The sequence below is a fragment of the Leptopilina heterotoma genome, unplaced genomic scaffold (assembly GCF_015476425.1).
Source record: "Leptopilina heterotoma isolate Lh14 unplaced genomic scaffold, ASM1547642v1 Lhet_111, whole genome shotgun sequence".
Lineage (NCBI taxonomy): Eukaryota > Metazoa > Arthropoda > Insecta > Hymenoptera > Figitidae > Leptopilina > Leptopilina heterotoma.
Window position 1 is genome coordinate 322,140 of NW_025110830.1, and position 15,767 is coordinate 337,906.

Sequence of the window (15,767 nt, forward strand, 5' to 3'; positions counted from 1 at the left end):
ATAAATAAATTTCGTTCATTTGAACGTTCAGAACTTTAGGATCATAAAAAAATTGTGATTCATAAACAAAAATAAAGCAAAATAAATTGCATTATTATTAACTTTTTTATAATTTTTCTTTTCAAATATTTTCAATTTTAAAATTAATATATTGAAAATCATCGAATTGTTGCAAAGAATTTTATCAAAAAACTTGATAATAATAGAATTCCTTCAAAGAATTTTATTAAAATTTTTTAAAATCCTAATTAAACTCTTTTAAAGAATTTCTTTGAACTTTTTTTTTTAAACTAATGGAGTTTCTTTAATAATTTTAATTGAAAATTTTAAAAGCATTTGAATTTTATTAAGAAGCATTTTATTAAAAGTAAATTGAAAATAATTGAATTCTTGCGGAGAATTTTACTAATATTTATAAAAATTGTTTCGAAGAATTTATTAAAATTTTTAGACATAATTGAAATTTATGGAAATATTTAAAAATATTTGAATTCATCCGAGGAATTCAATTAAAATTGTTTTAAAAATCATTGTATTTTTGTAAAGATTTTACTATTGAAAAAAGAAATTAAATATTGTTTAGAAAGATTTTACTATTTATAAAAAATAATTAAAATGTTTCGCGAGAATTTTTAAAAATTTTAAGAAATAATTAAATTTTTATGAAGAATTTTATAGAAATATTTTAAAATAATGAAATTTTTTCGAGAAATTCAATTAAAGTTGTTTCGAAAATAATGAAATTTCCTTAAAGAATTTTATTAAAATTATGTATATATTCAAAATTATTGAATTTATTACAAGAATTTTATTACTTTTTTGAAAATAATTGAATTTTTTCAATTTTGTTTTTGACGAATATATTTAAAAATTGCATTGAAAGTAATTTAATTATTATATAGAATTTTTTAAAAATATTTCGAGAATAATTGAATTATTTTTAGAGAATTTTAAATTCTTGTTGAAATTGCATTTTATGTAAATTTTTGAAAATAATTAAATTCTTTCATGTAATTTTATTTAAATTTCATTAAAAATAATTTAATTCTTGTGAAGAATTTTACTATTTATAAAAATAATTGAATTTTTTCGAGAAGGATTTATTAAAAATTTCGAAAATATGAACAGTAATAATTAATTTTGTACTTAATAAGTGAATTTTTAAATTTTGATTATGAAATTATTTTAAAAATTTTATATTTGAAGATTAAAAATATTTGTAATTTGCATAACAATAATAAATTGAATATCACGTTCCGCGCGTAAAATTTTCTAGTTATCTAAAGATAACAAAAACAAAAATATAAATAGAAGACAACTTCAGAGTGTGAGGGACAGAAAAAGTGAATGAATGAAGGAACATTTAAATTAATATAGTTAATTTGTAATTTTTTTTTTGAACTTTTTTGATTGTGAGACCACTATTGCAGAAAATAAAATAATTTGCATTTAAATTTTAAATTTACAACTTATTTTCTAACAATGTTTAAAAATTAATTTAAATTTAAAAAAATGCATTTTTCCCTTCAATTTCAAAATTTTATTGACGGTGGGAAAATAGTTTCTTGGCTGCTTCTATCTCCCTCCACACACGCGCACACACACACATATATATGTATATTGTGTCGTGTTGGAAACTTATGGTTGGAATTCTGTCCGAAACATGTTTTCGTGGGTGGATGCAAATGAGCGTGAGTTGAAGGCAGATGAAGAAGAGAGATTTGAGAGAAAGGGTGGAAAGGGCAGATAAGGGCTGTATTAACTTCTCCGAAACTCTGGTTGTTCTGGCTACCATAACCAACCAATTGCGCGATTCCACGGTCCCTTCCGTCGCTTTGGCGCTAACGTTACACACAAAATACAGTTCATTCAGAATATCGGCGCGCACATTTCTGTCCGAGATTGTTCGTCGAAATTAATTTTACCCCCGGGAGAGAGAGAGCGAGAGAGGAAATAACTAATAACCGAGAAGATATATATAATTTAAGAAGAGCGAGTATATGTTTCACGAGAATTAATTGCCAAAAATTCGTTATATAATGTTATTTATTAGCTATATTCAAATTTGCAGATATAGATATTCTATATATTAATTGTTTGGGAATACCTAAATAAATTTAATAAACGGAAATCGATAAATAATATATTAGTAAGAGATTCTTTAGAAGCGGTTTAATTCTTTTTGTGCCTAAAGAAATAAACATTATTTATTGAAATTAACAAATTGGGAAACTTTAAAGTATTGTTTCATTCTTTTTGAATTTTACCGTTTTTCTATAAGGATTTCAAATTGAGACAAAAAATGAATCAAAACATTGCTTCGCAACAATTTTGATTCGTTTTTTAATAATAAATGTATATTACAGCTAAGATAATGTAAAAAATTTTGTAATAAATTTTTGTTAGTGGTATAACTACATTTAAGTCAGACATAAAAGCAGAAATATTTAAAGTTTGAATATTAGTAATAAAACTAGATTTTAGTCAGATCTAACAGTAAGAGGCAAATCAGTAGTAAAAGTACAATTTAGTCAGACAAAAAATGGAAATATTTACGGGACGCATGATTATTCCCCAAATGTCATTTTTCCGAAATGTCATTTTACCGAACTGCACTTTTGCGAATAGTCATTTTTGCGAAAAGCCAATTTTGCGAAATGTCACTTTTGCGAATTGTCATTTTTACGAAAATCTATTTTTGCGAATTGTCATTTTTGCGAATCGCAATTTTTACGAATTGTCAATTTTCCGAAAAGTCATTTGTGCGAAAAATACAATAGTGAATTTATAGATACCTACAAGTTTCTATTGTATTTTTCGCAAAAATGACAATTCGCAAAAATGTCAATTCGTAAAAATGACAATTCGCAAAAATGAGTTTTCGAAAAATTGACAAATCGCAAAAGTGACAATTCGCAAAAATGACATTTCTCAAAAATGACAATTCGCAAAAATGTCAATTCGCAAAAATGACTTTTCGCAAAAATGACTAATCGTAAAAATGACATTTCAGAAAAATCTCTTTTCGCAAAAATAACATTTCACAAAAATGTCTTTTCGTAAAAATGACAATTCCCAAAAATGACTTTTCGGAAAATTGACAATTCGTAAAAATGGCAATTCGCAAAAATAACTTTTCGGAAAATTGACAATTCGTAAAAATTGCGATTCGCAAAAATGACAATTCGCAAAAGTGACATTTCGCAAAATTGGCTTTTCGCAAAATTGACTATTCGCAAAAGTGCAGTTCGGTAAAATGACATTTCGGAAAAATGACATTTGGGGAATAATCATGCGCCCCAATATTTACAATTGGAAAATGATTAGTACATTTTAAACAGAGAAAGTATAGTTAAGAGTGTCTTATCGCAATTTTTTTAAGTAGTAAAACAACATTTTAGTCAGACGTAAATGTAAAAATAGTTTAAGTTTGAAAAACAGTAGTAAAAGTAAATTTTAATCAGATAAATAAATTTATAAATTTTAATTTTAATTAGAAAATAAAATAAAAACTTTCTTATTGCATATTTTAAGTGGTAAGAGTACATTTTTGTCAGACTTAAATTTAAACTAAAATGGGAGTATGAAAATCAGTGGTAAAAGTACATTTCAGTCAGACCATTTTTCCTCCAAAATTAGCAAATTTCATCGAATTATTTATTATACCACGCTGTCGATAATCTGTTCGACAGTCTGAGTCACTAAACTTGAGAAAAAGAGAACGTAGAGAAAAAAAAAAAAAAAAAAAAAAAAAAAGAAGCAGACAGGAGAAAACCTCAGTCAGTAAATAAGAGCGTTAAACGAGAATAGATGGTCGATCGTCGCCGTAATCCGCCGAAAAAAAAGAGAATAAGACCACGAAAATAAGACAAAGTATATAGAAAAAGGGGTAGAATCGCAAAAGGAAAAAATAGATTCAAAGAAAAGAGAAAAAAAAGGGTTAAAAAAGAGGAGTAAAAGGGGTAAAAAGGGGAGGGGGAGAAGAAAACTTTCTTTAGAGTAGAATCACTTCCGGTTTGTCTCGCAGTAAAACTTCCTTAAGTCGGCTATTCCGTACTTTTTCCACCCTGTCGCTTTTCGGGGCCTGATATTGGACCCTTTGGACTGGAAAAAGCTTCTCTTGGGGGGTCTCTCTTTTTATTATCGCTCCTTTCTGCCTTACTTGAGACTCTCGGAAGATTTAATGCACACGTCAATTTTAAACAAAAAATTTATCTTCAAGCTAGGGCCTCGATTTTTATCCGTTTTTTGCTTTTTTTGGGAGGAAGAGGGGGGGGGGAAAGAATTTTATAACTTTTGTTAGAAAAAGTTCATGGAATGATAAATTGAAATGTAATGTTTATCTCGGTGAAAGTTGATATACTATAGACAAAAATATCTTTTACAGTTCTTTAAATTTTCAACTTTTGGTATTTCTTCTTTTGTCTGATTAAAAAGTGGTTGTACTACTTAAAAAATATAATATTAATAGTGTTTGAGAAAAAATAATTTTTTGTTCTATTGTCCAACTAACATTTACTTTTTCTACTCATATTCCAATTTCGAATATTTTTATTCTTTAGCCAGACTAAAATTTACTTTTACTACTTATTATCCTACTCACAGAATTTTTATTACTATGTTTGACTAAAATGTAATTTTACCACTTAAAAAATTCGATACCATATATTTCTTACTTTCTGACTGACTAAAATTTACTTTTACTACTAATTTTCGAACCTTCAGTATTTTTACTTTTCCATTTAAATTATTTTCAACCCTTAGGTCTGACTAAAACGTAGTTTTACCACTTGGAAAAATATAAATAAATATTTTTTACTTTATCGTCTGACTAAAATAAACTTTCACTACTGATTTTCCAACTCCCAGGGTTTCTACCCTTAAGTCTGACTAAAATGTAGTTTTATCACTTAAAAAATAAGACAAACAAACTTTTTTTACTTTTCGTCTGACTAAAATAATCTTTGACCACTGATTTTCTAATTCCCTGTATTTCTACTCTTAGGTCTGACTAAAAAATAGTTTTTTCATTAAAAAAAAGCAAAAAAACCTTTATACTTTTTTTTACTTTTTACTTTTAACGAAATATAACTTTTGCAAAACATAACTTTTTTGTATTTATTGAACTTTAAAGAAAATTTGTTATTTTTAGTTAAAACGAAAAAATTTATATATAAAAAAATCAAAATTTTACGAAAGAGAACTACACGTGAAAATAAATAAATAAAAAATAAAAGGATGTTACACTGATTCTAGGGAAAAAAAAAGATCAAAAATCCATGATTGAAGTTTATAAAAAATATTAACTCTTTTATTTTTTGAATAAACATTTGTTTGAAAGCTCTTCTATTTTTCTATTCGTATTTTCCATGAAGGGAAATATTTTTTTTTTCATAGATCTAGTAAAAATATTTAAAAATTTTTTTACAAAAACCAAAAAATATGAAACACATTTGTTTGTAAACTGAAATTGAGGAGTAAGCGGCCAAAAGTGGATAAGTCTCTTTTTTTTACTATTTCGAGTTTAAACTTTAAACAAATGGAATTTTACACATAAACAAAGTTAATTTCAAAATAAAAAAAATAAACTGAATTATTTGTATTACAATACTTTTTTGGACTTAGAAGTCTCATTATTAATTAAAGTGAATTATAAATAATGAATTTTATAATTTTGGTCATTTATTTAGTTAAAAAAAATAAAATTTTAAATCTTGTTGGTTAAGTAGAAATATTTTTAAATTAATATACCTAATTCATTATTGACAATTTTTTTTTCTTAATGTAACAGTGATTACTTATTTGGAAATTTAAATAATTATCATTCTCGGAAAATGCAAAGTAAAAGTTTTTTAAAAAATGGACTTATCAATTTTTGGCCGTTTGCTCTTCAATTGAAATTTTTTCTTGATATTTAATATAATTTAATAATTTTATTAAAATTTTTTAAAACAATTGAATTTTGGAGATGTATTTTATTATTTATAAAGATAATTAAAGTTTTGACAAGAATTCTTAAAATTTTTGAACATAATTAAATTTCTGCGAAGAATTTTGTTACTTTTAAAAATAATTGAATTTCTGCGAAGAATTTTGTTACTTTTGAAAATAATTGAATTTCTGCAATGATTTATAACTTCTCCAAAATTCAATTTTTTTTAGTGTTTTAAAATTAAACTTCTATAAATCCATCATTCAAAGTAGAAATTTTATAAAATTTCAAATTAAAACCTTTTGAAATTCATCTATTTAAATGAAAATTTCAACGCAACTCTTTTAAAATTTAATTAATTTTTAAAACATTTATGTATTATTAAAATTAATCATTTAATTAATTTTATTATATTTTAATTAATTATTCATTAGATAATTTATAAGTTGGTCAGAATTCGTGAAATTTTCACAGAAAATAAAAAAGTATTTTTTTAAATCGAAATGTTAAAAAAACATTTCTATTTGACCTTAGGAATATGTCCACCAAAGAACAGAAAAAACATTTTTTTTTATAAAAGTTATTGCAACATAAATTATTTTGCAACTTTTTAAACAAAAATTTTATTTCTCCTAAATGAATAAACCGATTAAAATGAACCAAGCGAAAATATGAAGATGAAAAAATATACTTTCGTTTAGAATTAGAAAATTTTTAAAAAGTATATTTTTTAATAATTATCTAATAAATTTTTTATAAACAATTCTGACAATTTTTGTTTTGTTCAATACGTAGTTAAAAATAATGTTTTAATTAAGAAAATCATCAAAATCGCATCTCCGTTCAATATAATTTTCATTATAACTTTTAAAATAATTGTCGCTCCTGAATTTTCACAACGGATTTTGATTTCTTATTATTTTAATTGTATGTTGATATTTTTAAAAAAATTTTAAAAGGCGCAGAACATTAACAAAAATTAATTGTTTATAAAAAACGTATTAAATAATTATTAAAAAATAAACTTTTTAAAAATTTTCTAATTCTAAACGAAAGTATATATTTTATCCCCTTTATATTTTCGCTTGGTTCATTTAAATCGGTTCATTCATTGAGGAGAAATAAAATTTTGTTTAAAAAGTTGCAAAAAAATGTATTTTGCAATAACTTTTATAAAAAAAAAGTTTTTTCTGTTTTTTTGATGACACATTCCTAAGGCCAAATAAAAATGTTTTTTAAACATTTCGATTTAAAAAAAAATACTTTTTACTTTGTGTGAAAATTTCCCGAATTCTGACCCAAATATAATAATTTTTTGATAGTTCTTCAAGAATTAAGTTATTAAAAAAACTTATTGTCAGAAATAGAAAAAATTGAAGGTTTCGTATTAGAATTCGTGGGAATTTCATGCAAACGAAAGACACTAAATTTCAGAATTTTCTTATGAGTTTTAAAAATTTAATTTTTTCCAGAACTTTTAGTAAAATTCTCTGACTTTTCTTGACTAATTCTACTTCCCCTGAATTTCCTGACCTATGGCAATCCTGAAAAAGAAATAAAAAACGGAAAAGAATAGAAAAAAAACTCCTGTTCATAAAATTTTCCAACATTAAATAACTTTTCATATTGAGTAAAAACGAAGTTAAAGTCCACAACGTTTATCAACGAAAAAAATTTATTTAATGGAATCAAGTATTATTTTTAATTTAATATTTAATTATAAAATAATTATTATAAAAATATAAACCTCAATCTTTTTCTTCTAAATATTTTTATGTCAATATTGCTGCGTCATTTTTAATTAATTTACTAAGAGAAGACTTTTTTTTGTTAATCAACGTTGTGGACTTCAACTTATTGGTGAGTAAAATCGTGTTATGATTTATTTATTTATTTTTTTATTGTTTTGTTATAAAAATGTGGGAATATGATTTTTTTGCCACCGCTATATATATATGGGTGAGTAAGAGTTGTAAACTAAATCCGCAAGTGGGTCGTATTTGGAGAGATGTATTGTTTTGCCGCAAACTACGTCGTATAGACCCTTTAGGTCTGTGCAAACAAACGGATAAAGCTGCCAATGTCGACACAAAGAAAGTGAGTGGCTTTTGCACCAATGCGACCTCATGGACACAAGAATTGAAGTAGAAACGTGTCCAAATACGCATACACCTGCGAATACGAATAACAGGGTTATTGGCTGAAATCCAGAGGGGCCACTCAAAGCCAATCGTTCCCTTTGGACCTCGTATGTTATATACTGCCTCACGTTACCGACTTTGCGGGCCATTCGTTTTTTTTTCCCTATTTTTTGGCATTCCCTTTTTCCCCAACATTTTTTTTTCTCCTCTTTATAATTCTCGTTTTGTTTTTACAATATTTATAAATTCACTTCACGCAAAAATTGCGCATGTCACAATCAATCGTCGAAATGAAAGACACGCCTTTTTCTTTTTTCTTTTTTGCTGAATATTTATTTTCACATAAAACATGGATTTAGAAAGAATTTTCTTTTTTCTTTTGAACATTTTTTTTTTTCGATTTGAATGAGCGATGAATTTTTAATGGGGAGAAAAAATGAAATCGACGTTTATGGAATAGAAAAAAGTATTATGGTTTTGTGTATATGAAAAAAAAAGATATAAAAATTGTTTTTTTTTTAATAAAAAAAATATGGATGGGGAAAAATTAAATTTTATGTGGGTGAATAATTTTTGTAAATTTTTTTTTTTCTTTTTACAGACTCGTTTCTTCGCCGACGAGACAAAATGAGGCCTCGTCGAGCAATTCGACGTTCCATCATGGAGCGACATTTGCTGTCAGGGTCGGTACCATTGATGGGGTAATAACCCACAATCTACGGGCAGAAACCAGAAGAGATTTAGCTGCGTGGGCCAGAGCCATTGTTCAAGGCTGTCATTCCGCGGCACTTTCGCTCCGTGAATATACAGTTCGTAAGTATTTTTTCAATTTTGATAAAATTACTTTTGTCATTTTCAAAGAAGCTAATAAAAAAAAAATACCAAGATAATTTTTTGAAAGCTCATTTTTTTATTATTTATTTTTCATTTTTATTATTTTCATTATCATTATATGCAAAATGAGGTAAAATAATTTTTTTTTATCACATGAAATTAGACCTTATTATTATTTTTCTTATATTATTATTATTTTTTTATTATTACTATTATTATTATTATTATTATATATGATACTTCATTTGTTATTATTTTGCAAATTACAGAATTTCATACCAGATTAATAATTTAAAAAATCCCCTTATTAAGTAAATAATTAATTACTCTCGCTTAATATTTTCAAAAATTTTAATAACATTTTTTGCCAGAATTCAATTATTCATAAATTATATTCTTTGGAAGAATTGAATTATTTTTATCTCTGAAATTTTATTAGAATTTTTCAAATACAATTCAATTATATTTATAAATTGTAAATAAAGTGTAAAAAAAACTTTAAAAAAATCTAACTTTAAACAAAAATTTTTTAAATTAAATTTATTAAATTGTTGAGAAAAATTTTACTTTTTACGAAAATAATTGAAATTCTTTGAATAAATTTTATTAAAATTTCTCAAATTATTTGAAAGAATTTTATTAAAAATTTTAAAAGACATTTAAATTCATTCGAGGAATTCAATTGAAATTGTATTGAAGAAAATTGAAATTTTTTGAAGAACTTATTTGTATGTAAATAATTGAATTGTTTCAAGGAATTTTATTAAAATTTTTTTAAATTATTAAATCTTTTCGAAGAATTGTACAAAGTTTGTGAAAATCATTGAATTTATGCGAAGAATTTTATTAAAATCTTAAAAAATAATTCAATTTTTTCTGTATTAAAATTGATTTTAAAATAGTTAAAAATTTCTGCAAAGAATTTTACTTATTTATAAAAATAATTGGATTCTTTTACAGAATTTTATCAACATTTTTAAAAATAAATAAATAATTGAATTATTTAAAAAATTTTATTAAAATTGTATTGAAAATAATTTAAATCCTCAGAAAAATTTTATTATTTATAAAAAGAAATTAATTTCTGTGCAGAATTTTACAATTTATATAAATATAATTAAATTGTATTCGAAAAATTCTATTAACATTTCAGAAATTAATTGAATTATTAAGAATATTTTTACTTAAATGTTTGACATAAAAAAAAAATTTTTTTAAGTTTTTTAAAGTTTGAATTTAATAAATTCAAACATTTAAGTAAAAATATTTTTAATAATTCAATTAATTTCTGAAATGTTAATAGAATTTTTTGAATACAATTCAATTATATTTATATAAATTGTAAAATTCTTCACAGAAATTATTTTTTTTATAAATAATAAAATTCTTCTGAGGATTTCAATTATTTTCAATACAATTTTAATAAAATTTTTAAAAAATTCAATTATTTATTTATTTTCAAAAATTTTGATAAATGCTTCAAAAAATTATTAAAATACTTAAAAAACAAAGAAGCAAACTAAAACTAATTTTCTTTTTTTAAAATCATTGAATTTTCAAGAAACTTTCTCAAAATCAAATTCTATGGAAATAAATTTTATATTTTAAAGAAAATTATTACAACTAAAAATATTGTTGTCGTTGAGAGAAAAATATTTCAAAATTGAAAAATATGATTTGAAAATCATTAAATTTTAAATTTTAACTGACAAGACCTAAAAAAAAATTAAAAAGTACGCAAAATTTTTTGAAAATTTCAAGTGTAGAGATAACGAAATCAATACGATTATAAACATTTTTTTTAAATATTATTATATAAACTCGAAATGTTATGAAAATATTTGACTTTATATTTTGGAAATTTGTCTTTCTTTGTATAAATGGTGAAAAAGCAGAATGTGTATAAAAAAAAGAAACGTCTATTGAATAAAGTAAAAAAAAATTTATTATGTCAGAAAAAAAAGAGGCGCATAGAAAAAAAAATAAATTGCTTTGATACGAATAAATCGGATTGGAGAACTTTCCTTCTTTTATATAAATATCTGTGAAGAAGATGTGTGTTCTACTCGTCCTCTGGACTGATGAATTCAATTCCTCTTTTCTGAGGCCATGTAATAAATCGAACTCTACAATTGGAGGATTTATTTTCATTTTTTTTCAATCCTTTTCGAAAGAAACTTCTTAAATTTGTTGCGATTTCATTGATCGCATTAGACATTTTCCTTTATTCTATATATTTATATAAATCGTTATCAAATTTCTACAAATAGCAATTTTTCAGGAGAAAATTTATAAAATTTATAAAATTTATTATATTAAATAATAATAATAAAAAGTTATTAAAACAAATATTACTTTTAAGTTTGTAAATAATCCTAAAAAAAAACTCTCAGGCACTGAAGGGATTATTTTTCCGAGAAAAGAAAATCTTTCAATGAAGAATCTCCTTGACAAAATGATGTCAATTAATTTCTTTCTCCTTTTTTTTGAAAACACCTTCCCCGTGCAGTACTCTCTGGCAATTAAAGTCTAAAGGACTTTTTTTCCTCTTGGCAAAAAAAAAAGAAGGGAAAATACTCTGCCGAAAAACTGCTAAATGAAAAAATGCTAAAATAAAAAAGCCAAAACTTAAGGACTGATCTTCATTAATTAAAAAGTTGCCTTTCCACTTAATTATTTTCTTAGAGTTAATTAGGCCTTTTCAGAAATTGTAGGAATGCTTTTAGAAATAAATATAAGTGTTTATTAAAATTTATGCAGAAGTTTGTTAATTTGTTCGTTCAATTTTACACGAATTTATTTTTTATTTATTTTTTCATTTATAAACGGGACATTATATTTTTTTTCTTATTTTAAAATCAGATTTTAATTATAATTTTCAGATAATAATTAATAATATTCAAAATTATTGTTTGAACAATTTTTCAAAATTTAATTTTTGTACCTTTATTGTTAATTTTTTCCAGTAAATGAAAATTAATTTTTTAATGAATTGAGGATATTGTTGTTATGAATGAAAGATAATGTTTTGATTCGATTAGAAGATGAATGACTGTAATAATTTAATGTATTTCTGACTGTATTGTGTTTATTAGGATGTGTCTGGCAAGGTAGGGCTTGTCAACTAATTGTCAACCACGAAGATGGTTTCACCCTCTATGCGGCCGGAGCGAGAGGAGTTACTGGATCTGGTGTCAGTCCTGGTTCACCACCTACTCCTCTGTGGCGGAGATCTTTTGACAAACTCAAAATGTCAGCTGACGATGGTGCAAGACTACTCTGGCTTGACTTTGGTGGTGAAGACGGTGAAATTGTACGTTTCAAACACATTTCAATTTTTAAACACCCATTCGAAATATACTTTTCAGTCTATTTCAAGTTTACTTAAATAATTTAATTAGGCATTTTTTAATTATTAATTAACTAAATTAATCTTCGTATTCTTTCATTCATTCTGTCCGCAATTTGAAGTTAGTTTCTGTGTATGATTTTGTTTTTTTTTCTTTAGAAAATATTGTTTGACAAATCGAAAATATGCGGAGACTTTTTCATGATTTATAATAAAACAATATTAAAAATTAGAAAATTTAAAAAAAATTATGATTAACAAATAAAAAATATACCCATTTTGTTTGTTATATGCTTTTTTTTATAACAAATTTTGTTTGACTTCTCTAAATTATTATGCAAATTATTCTCCTTTTTATTTATAAAAAATACTAGAAAATTGTTAATTGTTAAAAAAATTTTATTAAGAATCAGTAAATATACCCATTTTATGCATAATTTTTATTTCTCAATAACAATATTGTTTACAAAGTCATTTTTTTCCTTTGGGAAGAAAAACATTAGATCTTCCCGTTTCTTAATATTTTTATAGAAAATTCTCAATTTTCATAAGGAAATAATTTGCATTAGTTCTATTTCTTAATTTCAATCGTTTTAATAGAATTCAAAGTTTTTTAAAAATAAAGGAAAAAAATGTTTATAAATTATATTTGTCAATTAGAAAATTTAATTGAAAGTGAAACTGAAAGTTTTTGAATTTTTAGAAATACAGAAAAAAATTTTATTGAAAAAAATGTTGTGTTAAATTTATTTACGAATATCTTTGATTGTAAAATTATTCAAAAACAATTTCTTTTTTTTTATATTTTAAATATTTAATTATTATTTTTCCATAGAAATTAAGATTTAAAAAAATTTCAAAATTCAAACTTTTTTGAAATTAATCAACTTTAAAAATATCATTATGTTTTATAATAGTTAAAAAGGATTGAGTGTTAAAATCATTATTTTATATTATAAGAATATTATTGTTGTAACTTCTTAAAAATTATTTTCAAATTCTATTATTATCTAAAATTTAAATTAAAATTCATTTTCAAATCAATTTTTATTAGAAAATTTTACGAGAATTCAATTATTTAAATAGAAAAGTAAATTATTTACTGAATAATTAAATCCTTCTTAAAATTTAATTCTTATAAAGAATTTTATTAACAAATTTTTAAATAATTGAATTCTTTTGACGAATTTTAATAAAATTTTTTAGAATAGTTACAGTTTTGAAGGAATTTGATTGAAGAAGAAACATAAATAATTTGTAAATATTTGAATTCCTGTGAAATTTTTATTAATTATGAAAATAATTAAATGTTTGCTTACAATTTTGTCAACAAAATTTTTTTTAATAATTGAATTCTAATGAGTCATTTTATTAAAATAGTAGATATTGAAAATCATTTATATGAGGAAAAATTTTATTAAAAGTTTTGAAAATAATTGAATTTTAAAGAATTTTTTTATTTATAAAAATTATAATTGGGATTTTGTCTACAATTTTTTGTAAATTTTGAACATAATTGAATTTTGTGATAAGAATTTTATTACTTTTTTTTTGTTACTAATTTTAGAAGATTTTGAATTATTAAAATTTTTCAAAAATCTATGTCCATTAAAACTTGTAATTAAATTCATTCAACATTGAGAATTTTCTTATTAATTCTAAAAATTTAACTTTTTTCAGTACTTTTAATAAAAGTTCCTGACTTTTCCCTGAATTCCCTATGTCATAATATATGATTATTATAATTATAATAATATTAAAACTATAAATTAATATTTTATTTTTATAAAAAAAAATTGTATTAAAAATTTTTACGTCCTATTATTTTTAAAATCGCTAATTTTATTTAAAAAGAAGTGAGGTCTGACGAAAATGGACTTTTACTACTGATTTCTCTATAATCCAAATTTTTCTATAATCCAAATTACTTAAAAAATACGATAAAAATTTTTTTAAATTTTTTACTGTCTAAAAATTACTTTTTCTACTAATTTTCGAGAGAATCATTTAATAAAAAATAAATAACATTGAAAGCAATTGTTCAATAAGATAAAAAATTATTCTCTGATTAAAGGAATTGGACCTGGAAAGCTGTCCGAAGCCAATTGTCTTCGTTCTGCACAACTTTCTCTCAGCGAAGATACATCGCCTTGGATTGACTGCATAGGGGTACGAGGGGGCCCCTCTCGAGGCCCCCGATCTACCTCCCCACACAACTAGGTCTGTAACTAGCGTCTTTTTACATTAAAAACAAAAAAAAAAAAAATTACAAACCGATATAAAAGTAATTGAAGAGAGAAAAAAATCGACGATATATCAGATCGGGTGGCCGCCTTGTGACTCAAAATTGAAAAATAAAATATCAACATACACACAAAGATCACGATGGGGAGGATTAAAGATATTTCTTTTTTTGAGTCACACAACTCGTACCTCATATTATTTTTTATTTTACAAAAACTCGTAAAATCCTTTTTTTTATTTATTTTACTTTATCCTTTTATATTAATTCACCTCTTTTATTTTTATTTTTTTTTATTTTTCTTAATTTTTACAATTTTTTTCAAATTGCTTTTTAATGCAATTTCTTTTTGAATTTCTTTTTTAATTTAAAAAAATTTTTTTTTTGTTTGCGTTTTTCCAAAAAGGCAAATTTATTATTTTTGGTATTTTTTCGACTGTTTTTTTCTTTTCATGTCATTCAAGAATTTCTATTTAAAATTTTTGTCTTTATTTTTAGTGTATTTATTACCTGAAAGATAATTATCTTTTTATGTTACGAAAGCAGAAAAAATGCTTTTTGTTAATTTGTATTAATATTAAGGAGAAAAAGTGGGTAAAATTGTAATTTGAAAATAAATTTTAGTTAATAATGTAGTAATATTAACTTATTAATAAATTATTTCAATTCTATTTTAATTGTAAATTATAATTAAAATAAAATAATTTAATTATTAATTAATAAATTATTTTTTTACTATTTTACTCGAAATTTGTTCGTTACATTCACAATTAATTATTCTTCCAGGCATTACGATAATTTTATTTTTCTCAAATATACATTATAATTGCTTTAGAATAATTTATTATAAATAATCACTTGAATGTGAAAAATTTATAAGTTTTAAGAACATTTTGTATTTTATGTTCTTTATAATAATATAAGTTACAGTTTGTTATTAATTAAATACATTTATTTTTTTATCTAATAGATTAATTAATATATATATATATATAATCTTTACTTTGAGAAACAATAACGTATTAAACATGTCAATTAAAACGCTAATTAAGTATATTTTTATTATTATTATTATTATTATTATTTATATTTTTATTACTACTTTTATTATTATTATTATTATTATTTTTTTTTTTTCATTATCATTATTAATTAATAAACCTTGATGTATTAATTTTTATTCATATACATAAGGTATTAATTATCAATTAATTTATTAATTACATTCTAAATGACAATTACTCTTACAAATTAGTTGGAAAATGAAAT

At 22.9% G+C, this 15,767-nt stretch overlaps 1 protein-coding gene across 1 annotated transcript in view; it reads left to right on the plus strand.

The window, feature by feature from the left end:
* Positions 1–14,768, plus strand: part of LOC122504658 (beta-1-syntrophin-like) — a 236,931-nt gene extending 222,163 nt beyond the window's left edge. The window contains exons 5-7 of the mRNA XM_043615856.1: positions 8,675–8,886; positions 12,003–12,220; positions 14,331–14,768. Of these exons, the coding sequence (XP_043471791.1) occupies positions 8,675–8,886; positions 12,003–12,220; positions 14,331–14,423 (523 nt within the window). The 3' untranslated portion in view covers positions 14,424–14,768. The remainder of the gene's footprint in view (positions 1–8,674; positions 8,887–12,002; positions 12,221–14,330) is intronic.
* Positions 14,769–15,767: the final 999 nt, after the last annotated feature.